General features: G+C 42.1%; 1 protein-coding gene and 1 long non-coding RNA gene across 4 annotated transcripts in view; one reads left to right on the forward strand and one right to left on the reverse strand.

Moving 5' to 3' along the window:
• LOC133563697 (uncharacterized) overlaps positions 1–26785 on the forward strand; it is a 43110-nt gene that overhangs the window by 614 nt on the left and 15711 nt on the right. The window contains exons 2-4 of one of the 2 annotated variants that reach the window (XR_009809082.1): positions 11062–11213; positions 16103–16357; positions 21813–21956. This is a non-coding gene — a long non-coding RNA (uncharacterized LOC133563697). The remainder of the gene's footprint in view (positions 1–11061; positions 11214–16102; positions 16358–21812; positions 21957–26785) is intronic. The other variant, XR_009809083.1, reaches the window with a different exon arrangement.
• Positions 3300–26785, reverse strand: part of dyrk4 (dual-specificity tyrosine-(Y)-phosphorylation regulated kinase 4) — a 43015-nt gene continuing 19529 nt past the window's right edge. The window contains exons 3-14 of one of the 2 annotated variants that reach the window (XM_061917976.1): positions 26357–26509; positions 26065–26206; positions 25730–25893; positions 21757–21893; positions 21452–21592; positions 16064–16202; positions 14571–14652; positions 11021–11193; positions 10877–10937; positions 8335–8464; positions 8067–8248; positions 3300–4489 (exon numbers count right to left, since the gene is read on the reverse strand). In XM_061917976.1, coding sequence (XP_061773960.1) covers positions 4233–4489; positions 8067–8248; positions 8335–8464; positions 10877–10937; positions 11021–11193; positions 14571–14652; positions 16064–16202; positions 21452–21592; positions 21757–21893; positions 25730–25893; positions 26065–26206; positions 26357–26509 — 1761 coding nt within the window. In that variant the 3' untranslated portion in view covers positions 3300–4232. Of the gene's footprint in view, positions 4493–8066; positions 8249–8334; positions 8465–10876; positions 10938–11020; positions 11194–14570; positions 14653–16063; positions 16203–21451; positions 21593–21756; positions 21894–25729; positions 25894–26064; positions 26207–26356; positions 26510–26785 lie in introns of both variants that reach the window. The other variant, XM_061917975.1, reaches the window with a different exon arrangement.

A 26785-nucleotide genomic window follows, 5' to 3' on the forward strand; every position in this document is an offset into this window, starting at 1 on the left:
GAAGCCGGAGTACCCGGAGGGAACCCACGCAGTCACGGGGAGAACATGCAAACTCCACACAGAAAGATCCCGAGCCTGGGATTTGAACCCAAGACTGCAGGACCTTTGTATTGTGAGGCAGACGCACTAACCCCTCTGCCACCGTGAAGCCCACGAGAGACAGAATGTGAAAAGAAAATCCAGGAATTCACATTGTAGGAATTTTTAAAGAATTTATCTGTACATTTTGGTGGAAAATAAGTATTTGGTCAATAACAAAAATTCAACTCAATACTTTGTAATATAACCTTTGAATGCAATAACAAAGGTCAAACGATTACTATAGGTCTTTACCAGGTTTGCACACACAGTAGCTGGTATTTTGGCCCATTCCTCCGTGCAGATCTTCTCGAGAGCATTGATGTTTTGGGGCTGTCGCAAAGCAACACAGACTTTCAACTCCCTCCACAGATTTTCTATGGGTTTGAGGTCTGGAGACTGGCTAGGCCACTCCAGGACTTTCAAATGCTACTTACGGAGCCACTCCTTCATTGCCCGGGCAGTGTGTTTGGGATCATTGTCATGCTGAAAGACCCAGCCACGTTTAATCTTTAAAGCTCTCACTGATGGAAGGAGGTTTTGGCTCCAAATCTCACGATACATGGCCCCATTCATTCTTTACTTAACATGGATCAATCGTCCTGTCCCCTTAGCAGAAAAACAGCCCCAAAGCATGATGTTTCCACCCCCATGCTTCACAGTAGGTATGGTGTTCTTGGGATGCAACTAAGTATTCTTCTTCCTCCAAACACGACGAGTTGAGTTTATACCAAAAAGTTCTATTTTGGTTTCATCTGACCACATGACAATCTCTCAATCCTCTGCTGTATCATCCATGTATCCATTTTGGTATAAACTTAACTCGTCGTGTTTGGAGGAAGAAAAATACTGAGTTGCATGCCAAGAACACCACACCTACTGTGAAGCATGGGGGTGGAAACATCATGCTTTGGGGCTGTTTTTCTGCTAAGGGGACAGGACGATTGATCCGTGTTAAGGAAAGAATGAATGGGGCCATGTATCGTGAGATTTTGAGCCAAAACCTCCTTGCATCAGTGAGAGCTTTGAATGGTCGACCAAATACTTATTTTCCACCATAATATACAAATAAATTCTTTAAAATTCCTACAAAGTGAATTACTGGATTTTTTCCCCACATTCTGTCTCTCACAGTTGAAGTGTACCTATGATGAAAATGACAGACCTCTGTCATCATTTTAAGTGGGAGAACTTGCACAATCGCTGGCTGACTAAATACTTTTTTGCCCCACTGTTAATGTGTGTATATATATGTATGTATGTACTGCATGAAATTGCATACTTTTAATATTATCCTATATTGCAAGTTGCAACATATATTATTATCATAATTTCCAAACTATTTTGTATATCCATCCATCCATCCATTTTCTACCGCTTATTCCCTTTCGGGGTCGCGGGGGGCGCTGGCGCCTATCTCAGCTACAATCGGGCGGAAGGCGGGGTACACCCTGGACAAGTCGCAACTTCATCGCAGGGCCAACACAGATAGACAGACAACATTCACACACTAGGGCCAATTTAGTGTTGCCAATCAACCTATCCCCAGGTGCATGTCATATTCAAAATAAATACTTTTATGTTGACTTATGATTTTAAAGCAATAAACTGTAAAAAAATTCAATAGATTTTACAGTAACGATTACAGTGTTATTTTTTTTTTTACAGCCTATTACTGTAAATTTGAAAAAACTCCACCACTGTTTTTTACTGTGAAATGCTATCAACTGAGCTACCAGTCTTTTGCCATAAAATGTATGTTGTTTCCACTATGTATTACTGAAAAATAAAATAAAACTTACGGTAAAAATCTGGCTGCTCAGTCGCCAGAATTTTAAAAAACTAACAAACAGTGGTTCTTAAAATCCTATAATATGTTATAAAACCACCAAAGGTGTACAGTAAAATTCTGGCGACTAACCTGCCATTTTTTTCATTAAAAAAACAGTGCTACTTTTTTTTCTATTTACCATAATGTGTTGTAAAAAGCGCTGTATTTTTTACGGTTAATTCTACTGACCTAGTTACCAGTTTTTAACTGTAAAATGACATCATCTTTTAAAAAAATATATACATCCATCCATCAATTTTCTACCACTTGTTCATTTATATATATATATATATATATATATATATATATATATATATATATTATAATATGAATTTGCCTCTGCATTTATATATATATATATATATGTATATATATATATATATATATATATATATATGTATATATATATATATATATATATATATATATATATATATATATATATATATATATATAAATGCAGAGGCAAATTCATATTATAATTGCTGTCCCAAGTGGCCCTCTGATGGCAGCCATAACTGCGATGTGACCCTCAATGAAAACCCGTTTCAAACTAGCAGTTTAGCACCTCTGCACTATACTAATGCTGCCTCAGTCTAGCCAATCAGTGACCACTATACTGAACAGCACTCTCTGATTGGTTTGATCTCCTCTAGTGGCCAATACTACAGTAGTATTGATAGTTTTAGGTTTTTTTTTTGCCATTTTTATGCTTGAAAATGTATAATTTAGCCCCAAAATGTTGAAAAATATACTTTAAAAAATGTGTCTACTATTACCTATGAGTAGGAATAACATATACATTTAATACAAATAATATATTTCCCTGTATCCTGTATTAAAAAAAAATTCCGCTAAACATTGTTATTTTCATTTAGTTTACACCTTTAAAAATAGTTAAGAAGATAATAAATGATATAATTCAGTTCCTTGTCGCAGACATATTAAAAAAAACATTTTATTTCAACATTTAAATACATGACAAAGTTAAAATGATTCACTTCATATTCATATTTTGTCTTCAATGTTCATTCTTTTAAAATCTCTAATGGCTGTTATGATTGTCACTAAGGACACTAGTGTCAGTTTGAATTCAAACTAATGGCATTGCAGGAGGAAAAATAATTGATATAAATACAGATAGATATGCATATCAGGAGGTCTTTACGCTGGAACAGAGAGTAGGGAGAATCCATATATTACACAAAACTAAGAATCCTGCAGTAGTCCAGATGTACGCACACATCTGTAAAGTGCAAGATCTCTAATACTGCAAGGCACAAAACTAAGATTGTCTTTTTGTTTGTTCTTTCTAATGTAAAAATACTGGTAACACAGACAGTGAAAATATTTTCATATACAACTTCTCTGTATCTGTAGCACAAATGTATAGGAGACAACAGCAGAAATATATATTGTACTTTAACTTCAATTCAAATACACACACAGTTTACTCATCATATATGAAACATTTGCTATAACAAATAAATACAATTGTTTGCGATCCAGTTCAAAAAGTACACACTATCTTATCATGTTTTACCACAAAAATAGTTTTGGCTCAGCTTGTATTGCATACACACTTTTACACCTGGGAAAGCACATACAATTAAATTACTAACATTTTGAAATATAGCTCTCTGATCTGTTGGGGATTCCAGTGCTCAGCAGAGACTGCATCGAATAAATAAAAAATAGGTTGAAACAACCTTTTCTGAACATTCTTATGTGGCAAATACATACAAAAATAATACAATTTGTGGACTCTTACATTATATATTAATCTAACAATGCAATAATTGTACCGACTCGGCATCCATTGCAGCTGGTCACCCAGGAGGGTGTTGCCACATCTGCAGCACCTTCCCAAGGGTTCTTTCTTTTTCTCAGTTCAGCCTTTTGAAGTTTTTCCTTGCCCGGATGTGCGCCAGTTCAGGGGATGTGAAGCCCTTGGAGGCACTTGTGATTAGGGGCTATATATATACATAGTGATCGATTGATTAACAACTTATTGAACTGAAGAAAGATTATTTTTTCTGCTTCTTTAGTAATGATTGATGCAACCTATTCTATACATTCATTTCTAAAATAGTTTTTTCTCACATGTCAACTTAGAACTGCCGGTGCGCTTTGTACCCTCACACTAGTTGTGGGACGTTCACGCTACACAACATGGCAGTGTTTGTACCAACATGTCACCATCAGCCTGCAGGAAAAGCATGGCTAGTACCAATTTAGTTCATTTTCCTGAAATGGAACGCAGGTGACATTCTCCACATCCGCGTGGGTTTTTCCCATTTCCAGTGAATGCAACATGACTCCCTTACATGGCAGGAGGCAAACAAGGAGACGGCTCTTGGCTGTCCTGAGGCTCTATGCCCTCTTCCTCCTGAGGTTTGAGGATGATGTGAACGGGCTTCTCTAAACCCGCATCCCGCAGCTTGCAGTCCTCGCTTTCGCACACCTCCTCCTCCGCCGAAGCCCCGATGGGCCGCAGGCGCTCGGTGGAGGCGGTGCTTGTGTCAGAACCGTCTCTCTTCAGCTTGTCGTTGTCACAGTTGTCGTGCGAGCTGAGCCTCTCTGCTGTACCGGGGCGAGAAAGAACGTTAGACCCCTGCCTGATGGGAAATATCTATATGAGAATTTTGTGAAAGTGGAACCTCGAAGGTTCCTGACAGTTTGGTTATGTTTTAGTTTTTTTTTTCTGCATTTGTCTTTGTTTCCTCTGTGTGTGTAGTATTTCCTGTCAGTGCTCTTATTTTGTCTGTTTCCTGTGTTTCATCCCTGAGTGCTGTGTCCCCTCAGCTGTGGCTGATTGGCACCTGGCCACACCTGGTGTCAATCAGCCAGGTGCTATTTGAATCTGCCTTCCCATCCAGTCTGTGCTGGATTATTGTCGTTGCTACGTGTCGTGTCGTGTCAATGCAGCGTTGCGGTAAGCTATATTTGGTAGCGGTTTGTAGCTTACTGTCTTTTCTTCCCTGCTTCCAAGTTTGTTTGCTCAGAGCCAAGTTTGTTATCTGCCTCGTGCGCGCTTTTTGTTTGTACGCTTTTGGTTTTGTTCTTGTTTTAGTATTTGTAGCTTACTGTCTTTTCTTCCCTGCTTCCAAGTTTGTTTGTTCATAGCCAAGTTTGTTATCCGCCTCGTGCGCGCTTTTTGTTTGTACCCTTTTTGTTTTGTTGTTGTTTTAGTATTTAAAGATTCAATCATGTTTACCTGCAAAATGCCTGCCTCCTTCTCTGCCTCTTGGGGTTCGTCACAAACTAACTCTGACACTTAGGCTTATTTTGTTGGCATTATAACAATCTTAGTAGGGTTTTATACGATATAAATGTGTCCAACAATAGAGCTTTTCATACTATCCACATGTTGATGACACATTTTTGTCATGTCCAGTACAGTTAACAGCGACAATTAAACGGCCGCATCCCCATTGCAATGTAGCATTCTTTTAGTTCTCGCCTCCATGGCGGCAAGTACGTTTCTTACAAGTATTGTCATCACTGGAGGATGAGGACTACGTAGGAGAGGGATATTCTAATATTTTTTTTTGGAGGCCACATTCCCAGAAAGTTTAGGACTGAGGTGCCAGACTTCTCCCTTTACTATTAGTCCTATTTTGTATATTTCATAAAAGCAGCGACTTCTACAGAAAATGTTTGATTTTGGTCCATCTATTTTGTCTGTCACACGAGCGCTGTGCTGTTTTTAACCTCTTAAGGCCCAAGCTGTTTGTTTACATGCTTTTTTTGTTTCTCTATGCTATTTGGGCTTATAAAAACTAAGAATCTTCTTTTGATATGATGTACTTAGTCCATAAGTACACAAGCGTGTACTTCATGTTTAGTGACCTGCTAATTCTTATTTTTACACTTTTTTCCCCCCAAATTCCATTGTATGTTATACTCTTCTGACACCACCAGATGGCAGTATAAGTGTCCACATAGGTGGCCATAAGACCCCAATTCAGTAGTGTACACAATTTTGGAAATAAGATCTAAAAGGTGCTGTCCACGCATGTGTCCACTAAGCTTTTAGAGGCTTTAAGGCGCTTTTGCAAAAAAGCTAGTCAAAGATCATCTCTCTGACAGTTTTTAAAAATGTGGGTATTTTTTTTAAACTGAACTCACGTCTTAGCCAAGACATCCAGGGGGTTTAACTCGCTCGTCTGCAGTCATCGCTTGCCGTGCTCCGTCGTCCCTGAATAGCTCACGCACTCCGGCAGATTCAGTGGTGGTCTATTTTCCAATATTGCAGATTTCTTTGACTTTATCGTTGGAAATGCATCTGCTTTGAGTGGCGCAGGATATCTACACATTCTTGCCATCTCTGTCGTAGAATAGCTGTCGTCGGTAAAGTGTGCGGAACAAACGAGGGACGTTCGCATCTTTGGGCCAGTGGTGCAACTTGAATCCCTCTCTGTTGGTGTTGTTACACCCTCCGACAACACACCCACGAGGCATGATGTCTCCAAGGTACGGGAAAACAGTCAAAAAAACGGAAAATAACAGGGCTGATTTGACTTAGTGCGTGTATAATGAGATTGAGAAAATGACGGATCACTTCACTTTGTGACGTCACGTGTGAAAGGTCATCGCTCCGACAGGCTATTAATTGAAAGGCGTTTAAATTGCCAAATTCACCCTTTGAGAGTTCAGAAATCGGTTAAAAAAACATAAGGTCTTTTTTCTGCAACATCAAGGTATATATTGACGCTTACATAGCTCTGGTGATAATGTTCCCCTTTAATGCCATCCATCCATCCATTTTTTACCGCTTATTCCCTTTCGGGGTTGCGGGGGGCGCTGGCGCCTATCTCAGCTACAATCGGGCGGAAGGCGGGGTACACCCTGGACAAGTCGCCACCTCATCGCAGGGCCAACACAGATAGACAGACAACATTCACACACTAGGGCCAATTTAGTGTTGCCAATCAACCTATCCCCAGGTGCATGTCTTTGGAAGTGGGAGGAAGCCGGAGTACCCGGAGGGAACCCACGCAGTCACGGGGAGAACATGCAAACTCCACACAGAAAGATCCCGAGCCTGGATTTGAACTCAGGACTGCAGGAACTTCGTATTGTGAGGCAGACACACTAACCCCTCTGCCACCGTGAATGACAAAACAAAGGTGGTGTCAAAACTTTGTTTTAAGTGTATAAATGAGTCATCCACTGAAGCAAAAAAAAAAATTACCTTGTTTTTAACAAGTGACGACGACTACCTAGAGTTAATAGTTTAACAAAGGTTCGTTTCAGTGTTTGTTTGACTTTAGAGCAGGGGTCGGGAACCTTTTTGGCTGAGAGAGCCAGGAATCCAAAAATTTTAAAATGTATTTCGGTAAGAGCCATATAATATTTTTTTCAACACTGAACACAACTAAATGCGTGCATTTTAAGTAAGACCAACATTTCTAGAGTATAATAGGTCTCTTATTCTTTGTAATAACACTGTTAGTCTGACGCTAACTGTGGAGGGGGGTGTGGCCTGCGGGCCTGCAGCGAAGTGGGATGTTGCCAGAATCGGGCTCGAAATCAGCGACAGGTGCATAGATGGCCCACTTGGGCCTTGTTATCTAATCAGCTGTCGCTCTGTTTATAAGCAGTAGCCAGGTGGAGCAGCGGGGTTGGGCCTGGAGCCAGAGCGAGAACGAAAGAGGAAAAGACAATTGCTGGATAGAAACTGAGAGACTTATTGAAAAATAAAAGAATATTGTAACCCTGAAACAGGCTCTCATGTCGGTGCTTGGTGGTCTGAAAACACCCCAGTAGGGCAAGCCCTACACTAACCAATAATAAATAAATAACTTCCTAACATTAACGCAACTTCTTGAACTGGTGCGGTAGAAAACGGATGGATGGATTAAAAATGCATGAGAATGTTTTATATTTTGAACTTTTTTTTTAACACTGATTATGTGGGCCTACCGAGGATGTCGTGGTGGTTTGTGCAGCCCTTTGAGACACTAGTGATTTAGGGCTATATAAGTAAACATTGATTGATTGATTGATTACTCATCGTGTTACGCAATGTCAGCTCAGATTTATCCGAGAGCCAGATGCAGTCATCAAAAGGGCCACATCTGGCTCTAGAGCCATAGGTTCCCTACCCCTGCTTTAGAGGTTCCACTTTGGAGTTTTTATGAATATTACTCACCAGATTTGCCATGAGTTTGTTTGCTGTAATCCTGTTCACCGTTGCTCCTTGTCGTGCTCACATTGGCAGTCTGCTTCTTCACTGGTGGTTTAGTTCTGGGCCTCACCTTGTTGAAATTCCCCTCCAGGATCCAGTCATGCTGTAAACCCTCAATGGGCGTCATCCGTTTGGTTGGATCCCAGCTAAAAGGAGACAATACATGAATACAGTCACCAAATTACTTTGTATTTTCCCCCACATAAAATCAGAAGAAAGAGACGGAACTTACGTGAGGCAGCGATTGATGAAGTCCAAAAATAAAGCGTCATTTGTTTTCAGTGTAGTTGACAGCTCCTTGGAATTTGGTCTTCGTTTTTTCCCCTTGCTGTTGGTGGTGTTTCTGGGATTCCCTTTTGAGTCTGTACACAAACACAACAAAGCTATTATTAGACTTGCATGTGGATGTAAGCCGTGAGATTAACTCAGTGGCCTAATGGTTAGAGCAGGGGTGCCCACACTTTTTCTGCAGGCGAGCTACTTTTTAATTGACCAACTCGAGGGGATCTACCTCATTTATATATATCATTTATATTTATCTATTTATGAAAGAGACATTTTTGTAAACAAGTTAAATGTGTTTAATGATAATACAAGCATGTGTAACACATATAGATGTCTTTCTTTCATGAAGACAAGAATATAAGTTGGTGTATTACCTGATTCTGATGACTTGCATTGATTGGAATCAGACAGTAATGATGATAACGCCCACATTTTCAAATGGAGGAGAAAAAAAGTTGTCCTTTCTGTACAATACCACATGAAAGTGGTTGCTTTTTGGCATCTAATTCATCCAGCTTCCATACACTTTACAAGAAAAACATTGGCGGCAAATTCCGTAGCTTGCTTGATTGACATTCACGGCACCCGAGGGTCTTGTGAGATGACGCTGGCTGCTGCCAGTTCATTATTATGAAAAAATGACAGAGAGGAAGGCGAGAAACACTTTTTATTTCAACAGACTTTCGCGCCGTCCCTTCCGTCAAAACTCTAAAGGCCGACTGCACATTTCCTATCTTCACAATAAAAGCCCTGCTTCATGCTGCCTGCGCTAACAAAATAAGAGTCTCGGAAAGCTGGCGTGCACAAGTGATGTGCACGCCAGCTTTCTGAGGGATCGCTTGTGCACGCCAGTTTTCCGAGACTCTTATGACGTCACAGGGAAATGGATAGTGGTTTCGAAGATAGCAAAAATAAGGCACTTTAAAGATTTCTCGCGACAGTGTTGGATCCATTATAAATTGAACTTTCACAGTATCATTTTAGACCCGCTCGACATCCATTGCTTTCCTCCTCTCCAAGGTTCTCCACTATTATGTTAAATCCACTATGGACTGGACTCTCACTATTATGTTAGATCCACTATGGACTGGACTCCCACTATTTATTATGTTAGATCCACTATGGACTGGACTCTCACTGTTTATTATGTTAGATCCACTATGCACTGGACTCTCACTATTATGTTGGATCCACTATGGACTGGACTCTCACTATTATATTAGATCCACTATAGACTGGACTCACACTATTATGTTAGATCCACTATGGACTGGACTCACACTATTATGTTAGATCCACTATGGACTGGACTCTCACACTATTATGTTAGATCCACTATGGACTGGACTGTCACTATTATGTTAGATCCACTATGGACTGGACTCACACTATTATGTTAGATCCACTATGGACTGGACTCTCACTATTATGTTAGATCCACTATGGACTGGACACTCACTATTATGTTAGATCCACTATGGACTGGACTCTCACTATTATATTAGATCCACTATAGACTGGACTCACACTATTATGTTAGATCCACTATGGACTGGACTCTCACTATTATATTAGATCCACTATAGACTGGACTCACACTATTATATTAGATCCACTATGGACTGGACTCTCACTATTATATTAGATCCACTATAGACTGGACTCACACTATTATGTTAGATCCACTATGGACTGGACTCTCACTATTATGTTAGATCCACTATGGACTGGACTCTCACTATTATATTAGATCCACTATAGACTGGACTCACACTATTATGTTAGATCCACTGTAGACTGGACTCACACTACTTTGTTAGATCCACTATGGACTGGACTCTCACTATTATGTTAGATCCACTATGGACTGGACTCTCACTATTATGTTAGATCCACTATGGACTGGACTCTCACTATTATGTTAGATCCACTATGGACTGGACTCATAGTCATCATTGTCACCGATGTCCCACTGGGTGTGAGTTTTCCTTGCCCTTATGTGGGCCTACCGAGGATGTCGTAGTGGTTTGTGCAGCCCTTTGAGACACTAGTGATTTAGGGCTATATAAGTAAACATTGATTGATTGATTGATTTAGGGATATTTCGGGGCCGGTAAAATTTTGAAAAAAACTGGGAACTGATTTTTATTGTTTTTAACCCTTTTGAAATTGTGATAATGTTCCCCTTTAAGCACTTTGGTTTCAATTTAAAAGTTGTTATAAACGTGCTATATAAATAAAATTGACTTAACTTGACTATCAGAACAACACCAAAATTCGCAGTATTGCCTTACCGAAAATTCAAAACATTAACCTTTCTTTTGTGTCCACCCCCTACTAATTTCCCTAAGACAATCAAAATGTTATTTTCCCTTATAATCAAGTAGGCCGGGTCCAACAAAGCTGACCGAATAAGGTCAACACTTTAACCACAGCAGCCAATCTGGCACAAACAGGTTGAAGCAAACCAGCAGAAGATGAGTTCTTACCAAAGAACAACCTCCTCCTTGAAGCAGACTGGACAAAATCACTGGGAGGCATCCCAAGAACCTGCAAACAACAACAAAAAAAATGTACCGGATAAGCGTATGTGAAATGTTAATGTGCAGTTGAGTGTTTCATCACATCCACACCTCCATGATACAAGCTATCTGCTCCACTTCGCTCTCCCCAGGGAAGAGAGGGTATCCGGTGTAGAGCTCAGCCAGGATGCAGCCCAGACTCCACATGTCAATGGCCATGCTGTAGGGGTGACCCAGGATGACCTCGGGGGAGCGGTAGAAGCGGCTCTGGATGTAGGTGTACACTACAGGCCATACACAAGCGGTGAGGTCAGACTTAAGGGTCTTGCAAGTTTGAGAATGATAAGAAATGCAATCAATGCATGCAAACAGCAATGCAAGATGTTTTCACCCACTTTTTTTTTTGGTATGCCATCTCTAAAGTACGGCCAAACATTGCGAGTAACAAACTATGGTAGTCAGTTTGCACCTGTTTTAATCAGTGGGCTTGAATGCTCAAAAAAGGGATCCGATGCGTCTCTGAGAAAAATAGATTGTGTTCTTTGGAGTCCGGTCCGATCCGGTGGCCATGTACTGCTCGCCTGTGTATCGGCTGGGGACATCTCTGCGCTGCTGATCAGCCTCCACTTGGGATGGTTTCCTGCTGGCTCCGCTGTGAACGGGACTCTCGCTGCTGTGTTGGATCCGCTTTGGACTGGACTCTCGCGACTGTGTTGGATCCATTATGGATTGATCTTTCACAGTATCATGTTCTCATATGTTCTCATAGTCATCAGTATCATCAGTATCACAGTATCATGTTCTCATATGTTCTCATATGTTCTCATAGTCATCAGTATCATCAGTATCACAGTATCATGTTCTCATAGTCATCAGTATCATCAGTATCACAGTATCATGTTCTCATAGTCATCATTGTCACCGATGTCCCACTGGGTGTGAGTTTTCCTTGCCCTTATGTGGGCCTACCGAGGATGACGTAGTGGTTTGTGCAGCCCTTTGAGACACTAGTGATTTAGGGCTATATAAGTAAACATTGATTGATTGATTGATTCTTTTAGAGTTGGGACACTACAGACCAGGGGGTGTCAAACTCATTTTTAGCTCAGGGGCCGCATGGAGGCAACTCTGTCCTCACGCGGGCCGGACTATTAAAATCAGGGCATTAAAACTAAAAAATAAAGACAACTTCAGATTGTTTTTTTTTTTTTTTGTCTTACTTTGGCCAAAAATATAAGAAACTCACTCGCAAATATCCATTTTCTACCGCTTATTCCCTTTCGGGGTCGCGGGGGGCGCTGGCGCCCATCTCAGCTACAATCGGGCGGAAGGCGGGGTACGCCCTGGACAAGTCGCCACCTAATCGCAGGGCCAACACAGATAGACAGACAACATTCACACTCACATTCACACACTAGGGCCAATTTAGTGTTGCCAATCAACCTATCCCCAGGTGCATGTCTTTGGAAGTGGGAGGAAGCCGGAGTACCCGGAGGGAACCCACGCATTCACGGGGAGAACATGCAAACTCCACACAGAAAGTTCCCGAGCCTGGATTTGAACCCAGGACTGCAGGACCTTCATATTGTGAGGCAGACGCACTGGCAAATATTACAATAAAAATATAGGAAAAAATACCGTCAGCGGTAAAGTTTAGATCCATGAAGGAAGTTTTCTTTTGTATTATTTTTTTAATGAATTAACTGTCATGTCTGTGTGATTATGTTTTGTTTTTTTGGACACTCAGTTCCGGTTTTTGCACTTCCTGGTTTGCTTTGTTACCATGACAACTCATTAGTTTTCACCTTGTCCTCATGTCACGCCCCTGTACTCACGTCTCACACCTGTTTTCACTAATCACCACAGTATTATTTAAAGGGGAACGCTATCACCAGACATATGTAAGCGTCAATATATACCTTGATGGTGCAGAAAAAAGACCATATATTTTTTTAACCGATTTCCGAACTCTAAATGGGTGAATTTTGGCAGATTAAACGCCTTTCTGTTTATGGCTCTTTTGGCGATGACATCAGAACGTGACGTCACCGAGGTAATACAGCCGCCATTTTAATTTTCAACACATTGCAAACACCGGGTCTCAGCTCTGTTATTTTCCGTTTTTTCGACAATTTTATGGAACCTTGGAGACATCATGTATCGTCGGTGTGTTGTCGGAGGGTGTAACAACACTAACAGGGAGGGATTCAAGTTGCACCACTGGCCCGAAGATGCCAAAGTTTCAAGAAATCTGCCGCCAGACCCACATTGAATGTGCCGGAGTGTCTCCACATTTTACCGGCGATGACAGACATGGCACAGAGATGTATGGATAACCTGCAGATGCATTTGCAACGATAAAGTCAACGAAATCACAAAGGTGAGTTTTGTTGATGTTGTTGACTTATTTGCTAATCAGACATATTTGGTCGTGGCGTGATTGCCAGCTAATCGATGCTAACATGCTATTTACCAGCGGTGCTAAAGCAGACATGGCACAGAGATGTATGGATAACCTGTAGATGCATTTGCAACTATATTACGTTTCCCTCCACCCACATTTAATGCGGAAAAAACACTTACCAATCGAAGGATTTAAGTTGCTCCAGTGTAACAAGATGCGAAAGTCCTGATCGTTTGGTCCGCACATTTTACCGGCGATGCTAACACAGCTATTCGGCCATGCTATGGCTATGAATAGCGTCAATAGCTATTCGCTCAATAGCTTCAGTTTCTTCTTTATTACTTTCATACTCCAACCATTCGTTTCAAAACATGTGTAATCTGTTGAATCGCTTAAACTGCTGAAATCCGACTCTGAATCCGAGCTAATGTCGCTATATCTTGCTGTGCTATTCGCCATTGTTTGTTTACATTGGCAGCACTGTGTGACGTCACAGGGAAATGGCCAGTGTCTTCGCAGAGAGCCGAAAATAAGGCACTTTGTATTTTTTCTAAATTCCTTTTCTTCCTCAAAGATTGAGTGATATTTTGTTTATCTTCATAAGACTATAAATGTGTAGCCATTTTAGTTCTTCTTCCTGTTGGAGCGCTTTGTTATGTTTTTTATAGCAGATACGACACTAATTGTAGTTCGTCCTTTTGTTAGTTTATTCCTCCTTTTTTTGGAGTGATTTTCAGTTTTTCCCTTTTCGGAATTATTTCCGCTGACATTTTTTGTTAATCATTAAATGCGTATTACTCTGGCTCTGGAGGTTTAAAAGTTGTTTCAAAATAAAAGCTTTATTAGAACCTTATCTCTGCATCTGAGTCCACTCCTTATTCCAAGCCCTGACATTCTGTGTAGAGTTTGCATGTTCTCCCTGTGACTGCATGGGTTCTGGCTTCTTCCCACCTCCAAAAACATGCACGTTAGAATAGGTTGATTGGCAACACTAAATTGGCCCTTGTGTGTGAATGTGAGTGCGAATGTTGTCTATATATCTGTGTTGGCCCTGCGATGAGGTGGCGACTTGTCCAGGGTGTACGCCTTCCACCCATGTGCAGCTGGGATAGGCTCCAGCACCCCCGGTGACCCCAAAAGGGATAAGCGGTAGAAAAATGGATGGATATGCGCAGGCTAGTGAAAACAAAGCTGCGGGCCCCAAATCGCGGCTGTGATAAAGTGTGATTGGGTCATGTGTTGGTCACATGTTCTCACCTCTTTGTTGCTCGTAGCAGCTGGATCCAAAATCCACCACTTTGATGTTTCCTGGTCCTTTCTGAGACAAAAGGATGTTTTCCTGTTAAAGGAAGAAAAGTACATATGTTTATTTTGCACCATCCTCTTGTAATACCACAATGCTCCACAAGATGGCTCCCGCTATTGTTGAAGTCAATGAAAAACATTGGTAGACAAATTCATGTCTAATGCATGGTATGTTGTTTTTTGTTAATATATTGTTACTACAGTGTCATAGAAGAGTTACAGTGGGGCAAAAAAGTATTTAGTCAGCCAGCGATTGTGCAAGTTCTCCCACTTAAAATGATGACAGAGGTCTGTCATTTTCATCATAGGTACACTTCAACTGTGAGAGACAGAATGTGAAAAGAAAATCCAGGAATTTTAAAGAATTTATTTGTAAATTATGGTGGAAAATAAGTATTTGGTCAACCATTCAAAGCTCTCACTGGTGGAAGGAGGTTTTGGCTCAAAATCTCACGATACATGGCCCCATTCATTCTTTCCTTAACACGGATCAATCATCCTGTCCCCTTAGTAGAAAAACAGCCCCAAAGTATGATGTTTCCACCCCCATGCTTCACAGTAGGTATGGTGTTCCTTGGATGCAACTCAGTATTCTTCTTCCTCCAAACACGACGAGTTGAGTTTATACCAAAAAGTTCTATTTTGGTTTCATCTGATCACATGACATTCTCCCAATCCTCTGCTGCGTGGCGCAGTGGAGGAGTGGCTGTGCGCAACCCGAGGGTCCCTGGTTCAAATCCCACCTAGTACCTACCTCGTCATGTCCGTTGTGTCCTGAGCAAGACACTTGACCCTTGCTCCTGATGGGTGTTGGTTGGCGCCTTGCATGGCAGCTCCCTCTATCAGTGTGTGAATGTGTGTGTGAATGGGTAAATGTGGAAGTAGTGTCAAAGCGCTTTGAGTACCTTGAAGGTAGAAAAGCGCTATACAAGTACAACCCATTTATAATTTATTTATCATCCATGTATCCATTTTGGTATAAACTCAACTAGTCGTGTTTGGAGGAAGACAAATACTGAGTTGCATCCCAAGAACACCATACCTACTGTGAAGCATGGGGGTGGAAACATCATGCTTTGGGGCTGTTTTTCTGCTAAGGGGACAGGACGATTGATCCGTGTTAAGGAAAGAATGAATGGGGCCATGTATCCTGAGATTTGGAGCCAAAACCTCCTTCCATCAGTGAGAGCTTTGAATGGTTGACCAAATACTTATTTTCCACCATCATTTACAAATAAATTCTTTAAAATTCCTACAATGTGAATTCCTGGATTTTTTTTTCACATTCTGTCTCTCACAGTTGAAGTGTACCTATGATGAAAATGACAGACCTCTGTCATCATTTTAAGTGGGAGAACTTGCACAATCGCTGGCTGACTAAATACTTTTTTGCCCCCCTGTATTGTTACTACGGTGTCATAGAAGAGTTATCTGCTCATCAATACCGGCTTGAGGTCGCAGTGAATGATCTTCTCTCTGTGCAGCATCTGCAGGCACCTGAGGAGAGCGTGGGTGAAGCGACGGATGAGAGCCACACTGAAGCCCTGGAAGTTGTTTTTCTTGATGAGCTCGTATAAGTTGACCCTGACGAGAGAAATGACAAAGTTTTTCTTCTTCACACCCTTATAGCCACTTCACATTGGAATACAGCTTAATGGAGTTCCCTCTGCTTGGAAATAATACGTGACCAGTTGTGATGAGCTTGTAACTGGAGCCTTCGCACCGTGAAGCAAGAAGGGGTAAGAGATAGGCCTCTAATCAAGGCCTTAACTAAAGGATTTGGTGACGGTAACGTAAGACAAGGTGGTAGTCCAAGGCGTCATCTAAAGCTCCTCCGTATAAAGGCAAACACAAAACGTCTAGCGAGGTAGAAGGAACACTGCTGATGACTTAAAGGCCTACTGAAACCAGTCACTGCTATGCTGATGACACCCAACTCTACATGCCCCTAAAGCTGACCAACACGCCGGACTGTAGTCAGTTGGAAGCGTGTCTTAATGAAATTAAACAATGGATGTCCGCTAACTTTTTGCAACTTAATGCCAAAAAAACGGAAATGCTGATTATCGGTCCTGCTAGACACCGACCTCTATTTAATAATACAACTTTAACATTTGACAACCAAATAATAAAACAAGGTGACTCTGTAAAAAATCTGGGTATTATCTTCGACCCAACTCTCTCCTTTGAGTCACACATTAAAAGCGTTACCAAAACGGCCTTCTTTCATCTCCGTAATATCGCTAAAATTCGCTCCATTTTGTCCACTAAAGACGCCGAGATCATTATCCATGCGTTTGTTACGTCTCGTCTCGATTACTGTAACGTATTATTTTCGGGTCTCCCCATGTCTAGCATTAAAAGATTACAGTTGGTACAAAATGCGGCTGCTAGACTTTTGACAAGAACAAGAAAGTTTGATCACATTACGCCTGTACTGTATATACCTTTATATACATATATACATACATATATACCTATACTGTATATACCTTTATATACATATATACATACATATATACCTATACTGGCTCACCTGCACTGGCTTCCTGTGCACTTAAGATGTGACTTTAAGGTTTTACTACTTACGTATAAAATACTACACGGTCTAGCTCCAACCTATCTTGCCGATTGTATTGTACCATATGTCCCGGCAAGAAATCTGCGTTCAAAAGACTCCGGCTTATTAGTGATTCCTAGAGCCCAAAAAAAGTCTGCGGGCTATAGAGCGTTTTCCGTTCGGGCTCCAGTACTCTGGAATGCCCTCCCGGTAACAGTTCGAGATGCTACCTCAGTAGAAGCATTTAAGTCTCATCTTAAAACTCATCTGTATACTCTAGCCTTTAAATAGACCTCCTTTTTAGACCAGTTGATCTGCCGCTTCTTTTCTTTCTCCTATGTCCCCCCCTCCCTTGTGGAGGGGGTCCGGTCCGATGACCATGGATGAAGTACTGACTGTCCAGAGTCGAGACCCAGGATGGACCGCTCGTCGGGACCCAGGATGGACCGCTCGCCTGTATCGGTTGGGGACATCTCTACGCTGCTGATCCGCTTGAGATGGTTTCCTGTGGACGGGACTCTCACTGCTGTCTTGGAGCCACTATGGATTGAACTTTCACAGTATCATGTTAGACCCGCTCCACATCCATTGCTTTCGGTCCCCTAGAGGGGGGGGGGGGTTGCCCACATCTGAGGTCCTCTCCAAGGTTTCTCATAGTCAGCATTGTCACTGGCGTCCCACTGGATGTGAATTCTCCCTGCCCACTGGGTGTGAGTTTTCCTTGCCCTTTTGTGGGTTCTTCCGAGGATGTTGTAGTCGTAATGATTTGTGCAGTCCTTTGAGACATTTGTGATTTGGGGCTATATAAATAAACATTGATTGATTGATTGATTGATAGTTTATAGATCAATGATGAAATATTAACAATACAGCCTTTTTAGTTTACTAAATTGCAACTTTAAATTTCCCGCGAGGTATCATGTTGAAAACGTTGCGGAATGATGGGCGGTATAGCTCGGTTGGGGGCTTCACGGTGGCAGAGGGGTTAGTGCGTCTGCCTCACAATACGAAGTTCCTGCAGTCCTGGGTTCAAATCCAGGCTCGGGATCTTTCTGTGTGGAGTTTGCATGTTCTCCCCGTGACTGCGTGGGTTCCCTCCGGGTACTCCGGCTTCCTCCCACTTCCAAAGACATGCACCTGGGGATAGGTTGATTGGCAACATTAAATTGGCCCTAGTGTGTGAATGTTGTCTGTCTATCTGTGTTGGCCCTGCGATGAGTTGGCGACTTGTCCAGGGTGTACCCTGCCTTCTGCCCGATTGTAGCTGGGATAGGCGCCAGCGCCCTCCGCGACCCCAAAGGGAATAAGCGGTAGAAAATGGATGGATGGATGGATAGCTCGGTTGGTAGAGTGGCCGTGCCAGCAACTTGAGGGTTGCAGGTTCGATTCCCGCTTCCGCCATCCTAGTCACTGCCGTTGTGTCCTTGGGCAAGACACTTTACCCACCTGCTCCCAGTGCCACCCACACTGCTTTAAATGTAACTTAGATATTGGGTTTCACTATGTAAAGCGCTTTGAGTCACTAGAGAAAAGCGCTATATAAATATAATTCAATTCAATTCAATGACGCTTATGTTAACGCGCGCTTGTGACGTTATTGGTTGGAGCGGACATTTCAGCCAGCTAAAAGTCGTCTCTTTTCATCGCATAATTACACAGAATTTTGGACATCTGTGTTGCTGAATCTTTTGCAAATTGTTCAATTAATAATGGAGACGTCAAAGAAGAATGCTGTTGGCGGATTGCAGCTGCCTTTAGCAACCGAATCACACCCGGTGTTTGTTTGATTGTTGTGAAGCTTTAACACAGAGCGGTCAAGTGAACATGTTTCTCTACCACATGTCAACCAATTGTGATATTAAGTCGGCTCTTACCGGAGACTTGAGTGGATTATGCGACCTCCTGCAGCAGCTATCCAAAAGGCAGCTGTGATCTTGGCTCATACATTGGCTACTCTCAGAGACACTGGCGTTCACCGCAGCCCTCCGACTTTCAGGTATGACTTCATATTCTCACTAAAACACTAGTAACACAATAAGCAGATAAGGGATTTTCCAGAATTATCCTAGTAAATGTGTCTAATAACATTTGAATCGCTCCCACTGCTGCCGCTTGTAGCCGTCGCCTTTTTTTTTTTAGTGCTTTACTCTGACTTTCCTCATCCACGAATCCTTCATCCTCGCTCAAATTAATTCGGAAATCGTTGCTTTTTCGGTCCGAATTGCTCTTACTGCTAGTGGCTCACATTATAAACAATGTGAGGATGTGAGGAGCCCTACAACCCATGACATCACACGCACATCGTCTGCTACTTCCGGTACAGGCAAGGCTTTTTTATCAGCACCAAAATTTGCGAACTTTATCGTCGATGTTCTCTACTAAATCCTTTCAGCAAAAATATGGCAATATGGGGAAATGATCAAGTATGACACACAGAATGGACCTGCTATCCCCGTTTAAATAAGAAAATCTCATTCCAGTAGGCCTTTAACCCATGACGCCCCGAAGGGTGTCGTGCAAAAACATGACTAAACTCCACTGAGATGTAGGGATGGGCACCTTTCACATTTGAATCCATATGGTACTAATTACCAGTAATTGGGAATTACTCAGCGGTATACGTTTTTGGTACTTTTGTGTGCGTTGATTAATGTTGTGATATGAAGAAATGGTAGTGTTTTATTTATGGGGCGGTATAGCTCGGTTGGTAGAGTGGCCGTGCCAGCAACTTGAGGGTTGCAGGTTCGATTCCCGCTTCCGCCATTCTAGTCACTGCCGTTGTGTCCTTGGGCAAGACACTTTACCCACCTGCTCCCAGTGCCACCCACACTGGTTTAAATGTAACTTAGATATTGGGTTTCACTATGTAAAGCGCTTTGAGTCATTATAATTCACAATTCACTTCACTATTGAACACTGAGCTGCACTGTACAGTCGTTATTTCTTACACTTTTGTGTTTCAATTGCAAGTACTCTACTGTATTGTATAGCCGACTTTTCAGTTGCAATTTCAAGGCGTTTTGCAGAAGATGACCGTATTGCCTTGGCCAGGAAGTAGTCTTTGCCAATATGTTGAATGTGCCAATTTATTATTTTGTTGAGTCTGACAAAGTTTTTATGCGAAGTATTGTACTTATTGCACTCCAGCCGTTTGTAACGTGCCTCTTACTTCAATCAATCAATCAATCAATGTTTACTTATATAGCCCTAAATCACTAGTGTCTCAAAGGGCTGCACAAACCACTACGACATCCTCGGTAGGCCCACATAAGGGCAAGGAAAACTCACACCCAGTGGGACGTCGGTGACAATGATGACTATGAGAACCTTAGAGAGGAGGAAAGCAATGGATGTCGAGCGGGTCTAACATGATACTGTGAAAGTTCGGATGTCGAGCGGGGCTAAAAACAAAGCAGAAGGCTAATCCCCACAGAACACCACTTCCCTCCATCCTGAAGCCGGATTTAAATGGAAGATGCGAGGCTACTGGTCTGGGTAAGGAGTCAGTTAAATTAGAACAAGTTTTTTCTGCTTTGAGTGTTTCAGAGTTGGACATGTGTTTTACTGAGGTGGCTAACTATGATGCGTGCAGTTTATCAAAGCAACAAACAAACAATCGGAAAATTCCCGTCGTATCAATTCGTAGATATGGTCGTAATTATACTAAATGCACTGGGCATAATAAACACAAAATTATTAATATTGCTACTACGGATAATTTGATCAAAAATTCCCTAAAACAGCCCACTACCTATAATATAGGTGTTTTAAACATAAGATCATTGTCTCCCAAAACGTTGTTAGTTAATGATATCATCAGAGACGACAAAAATAAGGCACGTTTTAATATTTTTACTTCGCAACATTCCTCGGAGGAAGCCCTGTGCATCAGGGATTATATGTGGGGGTCCCTTTGTGTAAGCATCCTGTTGGAAGTGGTCTGGTGACCTCCCGGTGTAGACGACTCCTGTGATAGTGTTTCTTCACCTGGCCCCTCGGTACTCAGCCATGCATCGAGTGTGTGTATATGACTGATGATGGGGGCATTGTTTTTTTAATCTGTAAAGCACTTTGTTTTGCATTTCTTTTACGTATGAAAAGTGCTTTATGAATAAAGTTTGATTTGATCGGTACCGTGTAGCATCGACGGACTTCGATCATTACCTATAAAAGTACCACATTCGGTGCCCATCCCTATAAAGATGCCCTTTGAGGATCAACACAACTGCACCAATGTCTTCTATGTTAAAGAGCAACACGAGCATGCACCTACCCGAGAAGCTCAAAGGAGATGCAGAGGTGATTTCGGAAGTAGAAGTACTCCTTCATGTGTATGACGTTGTGAAGGTTGTCTTTGTCTTTCCTCTTTATCACGTCCAGGATTTTCAGCTCAACCAGAGCCTGGTGATGAAACCTAACGAGCAAATGTTTTGTTTACCATATATTCAGACTCACAATGTATAATACTGTCAAACTTGTGTTGGATGAGAACTTGTCATCCTAAATCCTTTGATGTAACATACAGTATTTCCTAATATGTCCTCTTTTAGCAGAATTATTCATTTGCCTAATATGTACCTCTTCTTGTTACGTATCATTTTAACCGCTACAAGTTCGTTGTTCTTGTGGTCCAGGCATTTGAGCACCTGCCCGAAGGAGCCCTTTCCAATCACCTCCAGCACTTCAAATCTGTAGGCAATGTGGTCGTGCAGCACCTGGAACAAAGCGAAGAAAAGAGCCGTGCAAGTTTCTGCTGACCTGGACAATAATATTGAACGGTAAAACTCACACAAGCATGTGTTCATTAATGCAGTGTATTTCAACCACTGTGCCGTGAGATACAGTCTGGTGTGCCGTGGAAGATGATCTAATTTCACCTATTTGGGTTAAAAATATTTTTTTGCAAACCGTGTAATACTCTTACATATCAGTAGGTGGCAGCCGGTAGCTAATTGCTTTGTAGATGTCGAAAACAGCGGGAGGAAGTGTGTAGGTAAAAATGTATCTAATGCTTAAGCCAAAAATAAACAAAAGTTAAGGCTATGCAGAACTAAACTAAAACTGAACTGGCTACATAGTAAACAAAAACAGAATGCTGGACGACAGCAAAGACTTACTGTGGAGCAAAGAGGGCGTCCACAATGTACATCCCAACATGACATGACAATCAACAATGTCCCCACAAAGAAGGATAGAAAAAATGGAAGTAGTCTTGATTGCTAAAACAAAGTAGATGTGGGAAATATCGACAATATAATAAGACATGAAATTGCTACAGGAAAATACCCCCCAAAAAAAGAGAAAAAGCCACCAAAATAGGAGTGCAAGAGAAGAACTAAAACACTACACATAGAAAAACAGCACAAAAATAAATATGAGTCAGAGCGTGATGTGACAGGTGGTGACAGTTCACCTACTTTCAATCAATCAATCAATGTTTATTTATATAGCCCCAAATCACAAATGTCTCAAAGGACTGCACAAATCATTACGACTACAACATCCTCGGAAGAACCCACAAAAGGGTAAGGAAAACTCACACCCAGTGGGCAGGGAGAATTCACATCCAGTGGGACGCCAGTGACAATGCTGACTATGAGAAACCTTGGAGAGGACCTCAGATGTGGGCAACCCCCCCCCCCCTCTAGGGGACCAAAAGCAATGGATGTCGAGCGGGTCTAACATGATACTGTGAAAGTTCAATCCATAGTGGCTCCAACACAGCCGCGAGAGTTCAGTTCAAAGCGGATCCAAGACAGCAGCGAGAGTCCCGTCCACAGGAAACCATCCCAAGCGGAGGCGGATCAGCAGCGTAGAGAGGTCCCCAATCGATACAGGCGAGCGGTCCATCTTGGGTCCCGACGACTTTGAGACAAGAGCTGTATTGATGCATGCTTGGTTATGGTATAAAAATTCATATCCAACAATTGTGACGATTTTTTACTGGCAACTAAGTTTTGTTTTTTAATGATTTCTGCTGGTGGTGTGCCTCCGGATTTTTTCAACGCAAAAAATGTGCCTTGGCTCAAAAAAGGTTGAAAAACACTGCATTGTTGTAATGTTTCATCGCATCCAGTTAGTGTAATTGAATACATACACATTATGGGACACTCCTCTCAGAACCTACTATATTAATCAATCAAGGATTGGCTCCACAGGGATTTGCCCTGGCACTTTTTGCACAAATTTTAAATTAAAACCCCCAAAAAACACATGTAAAATATATTCATGTTATTTGGAAATAAGAGAAATGATATAGATGTAAAATTATATATAGACAATGTTAGTATAGAAAGAGTAAACAAAATCAAATTTTTGGGTGTGATCTTGGACCACAGGATCTGCTGGAAGTCACACATTACATACATCAAAGGGAAGTTGGCCAGAAGTATTGCTGTCCTGGGTAAAACAAGGCACATTCTTAATCAGAAAACATTACACTCTTTATTGTACACTTGTTTTACCATATTTGAGTTACTGTCTAGAAGTTTGGGGAAATACATACAGGACGAACATCCAACCACTATTCATAATACAAAAAAAGGCCATCAGACTGGGGGGTGGAGGGGTGGGGGGTGGTGGGCAGTACATCTACGAAGGACAGTTCCAGACTGGAGAAACTGATCAGGCGGGCCGGTTCTACGACCGGAATAAAACTGGACTCACTGGTGACGGTGGCAGAGAAGAGGACTGTGGAAAAAACTAGTGAGCATCCTGGATGATGCCAGTCACCCTCTGCATAGTGTTATCAGTAGCCAGAGGAGCCTGTTCAGTTCTAGACTGCTTCATCCCAAGTGCAGGACTAAAAGACTAAAAAACTTGTTTGTCCCAGACGCCATTAGACTGACTGTACACCTCCTCTCTGGGGGCGAGGTTGGGGTCCTAGGATGACAGGGGATGCAAAACAATAACATTGCAATACTTTTTCATACCATGGTCACTACTGCCTTGTTATTATATTCTTATTTCACTGTTACATTTCTATTTTCATTGTTGCTTTTTATTTGTATTCTTATTGTAATATTGTTCTATTTTGAGTCCATTTATAACCCCCTCATTTACTTTTTAAATTTGATCTCAATTTGGTACACTGCTGCTGGAGGAATCAATAAGGTACTACCTACCTACTACAGATGCGCGGTTTGCGGTCTCATCCGCGGAGTCCGCGGATAAACCGCGGGTCGGGCGGGTGACATGACAAAAAAATTGATTTTAATTAGATTCGGGCGGTTGGCGGTTGAATCATCCGGAAATATTTGATATACATGGTTCAGGGATCGGTATCCTTTGCCATTCAAAGAGCCATTTAAGACCCGTGTCACAAAGCGAAGAAGACAATAGGAGACGCTAATATTCTCTAGAATGACTACCGGCAGTCACCCAGATAATAAGTATTAGGGCGTGCTATGACGTCATTGACTTTGTCGCCTTCTACATCATGTACGATCTGCTTGTCCGTCCAGCTACATGTTGTGTGTGGCTTATGTGGCAACACGCACACGACTGCAAGGCATGCTGGGTGACACAGAGTACACTGATGGTTGTGATGTAAACAATTTTAACACTCTTAGTAATATGCGCCACGCTGTGAAGCCACACCAAACTGGATTGACAAACACATTTCGGGAGGACATCCTCCCAGTAACGCAACATAAACGCAACACAACAAATACCCAGAATCCTTTGTATCCATGAAACTTCCTGACTATTTTATACACCCCGCTAGCAGCAGCCCCCCCCCCCCCCGGGCGTCGGTAAGGTGGGCGGGGTTGGGGGGCGCGGGGGTGTAAACTATATTCAGGCAGTGTCACGGATACAAAGGATTCTGGGTATTTGTTGTGTTGCGTATATGTTGTGTTACTGCGAGGATGTTCTTCCGAAATGTCTTTGTAAATCTTGTTTGGTGTAGCTTCACAGCGTGGCGCATATTAGTAAGTGTTAAAGTTGTTTATATCACAACCATCAGTGTACTCTGTGTCACCCAGTATGCCTTTCAATCTTTTACGTGTGATTGCGGAAGCTGCACACAACATGTTGCCAGACTAACAATCGGTGTGTACATGTTGTTGAAGGTGTCTAAGGCAATGGCTTCACAGCACGCCCATGTCCTTGTCATCAGGATGAACGCCAATTGGATAATCGCGAGAACTTTAGCGGCTCCAATTGTCTTCGTTACTCTGTGAAACGGGTTTAGACATCTCTATGAGCGGTAAAGGTGGCCAACCTCTGATGTATTTCAGCGGGCGGGTGGCGGGTGGATGCGTTTCTGATAAAATGTTGGTTCGGGTGGACGGCGGGTGGATGACGACTTTGGTGACGCGGTTGCGGATGATATAATTGCCTATCTGCGCATCTCTACTACCTACCTACCTACCTACCTATCTAGGGCCTGTATCTCCAACCTAACAACGCCAGTTTTGTGTTGAGGTTGTTTTGTAACACTGATCACGACCCAGCAGTTGAGAATCCCAGGCATAGATCAAGGAGTGAAATGTTCAGAGGGATTTTTACTGGGACAAAATGACATTTAGACAAAATCAGGACACTTTACCCTGATGTAGCTGCCATGATCGTCATCATAGCCACCGTTCTGTGGTGCCGCCTGGGAAGCCTCGATCTTCTGACAGCCCAGACCCAGGAACCAGATCTCGGCGTAGTCCATGATCTCATCCTTCTCAAACTCAGTCAGACGATCTTGGAAGTTGTTGAGAGCGACTGTTAGCGAGGTGCAAGAAGAAGCAGAGGAGGAGGACCAAATGAGTCATGTCGTCATATTGATCAGGACGCCAAAAGCAGAGGAGTGTGAACAAGCACGCTGATGCCAACATGTTATTTTCAACCATCAGCCCAAGGATGGAGATTATTTTGAGGTATAACATTTCATACCTGTGGGAGACAAGGGTAGTCTGTGTCCCTCGTGTGACTTTTCTTTATCTGACTTGTTGCTGAAGATACTGTTGCGTGACATTTTATCCATGGCTGCGCCGAACCGCATAGTGAATTGCTGAGTGGGCTTCGGCCTCCCAACCTGTTGTTCATAGAGACATTCATCTGTGTGTCATCACCCACGTCCACGCTACGCTGTTACGTGCATATCGATGACTACACACAATCCTACACTCTATCCAAATCTGTTCCTGACTAATATGGTCAACAGCAGAATTTAAGTTATGCTCACTGTGTTTGTCTGATAGTGGTTCTGGACCCCCTTGTTGACAATTTGGGGCAGGGTGTTGTCGGTCTGCTGCTGCTGGTTCTTGGCATTGCTGACTACCACCTGGACCACTGGAGGCTCCAGCTGAGGCAAAGTCCCTCCTCCTGGGCAAAACTTCTGCAAGTAAGAAGAACAGGTTTAACTAATGATATCCTTGATTATGCAAATCAAAATGTCCAGTACACGGGAAGTAAATAGGATGAAATGCAAAATAAATAAATACAGAGAAAGAAGTATAATGATAGTAATACTTTTCCATAGATAAAAGGCCCTTATTATAAAAAATTTACTATTATTTGTTTCATTAACATTGAAACTATAAACTATAGATGTGCACCTTTCGCATTTGAACCGATACAGTGCCAATTCCGGGTAACTGGGAATTGGTATCAT

The sequence above is a fragment of the Nerophis ophidion genome, linkage group LG12, assembly GCF_033978795.1.
Source record: "Nerophis ophidion isolate RoL-2023_Sa linkage group LG12, RoL_Noph_v1.0, whole genome shotgun sequence".
Taxonomy (NCBI): domain Eukaryota; kingdom Metazoa; phylum Chordata; class Actinopteri; order Syngnathiformes; family Syngnathidae; genus Nerophis; species Nerophis ophidion.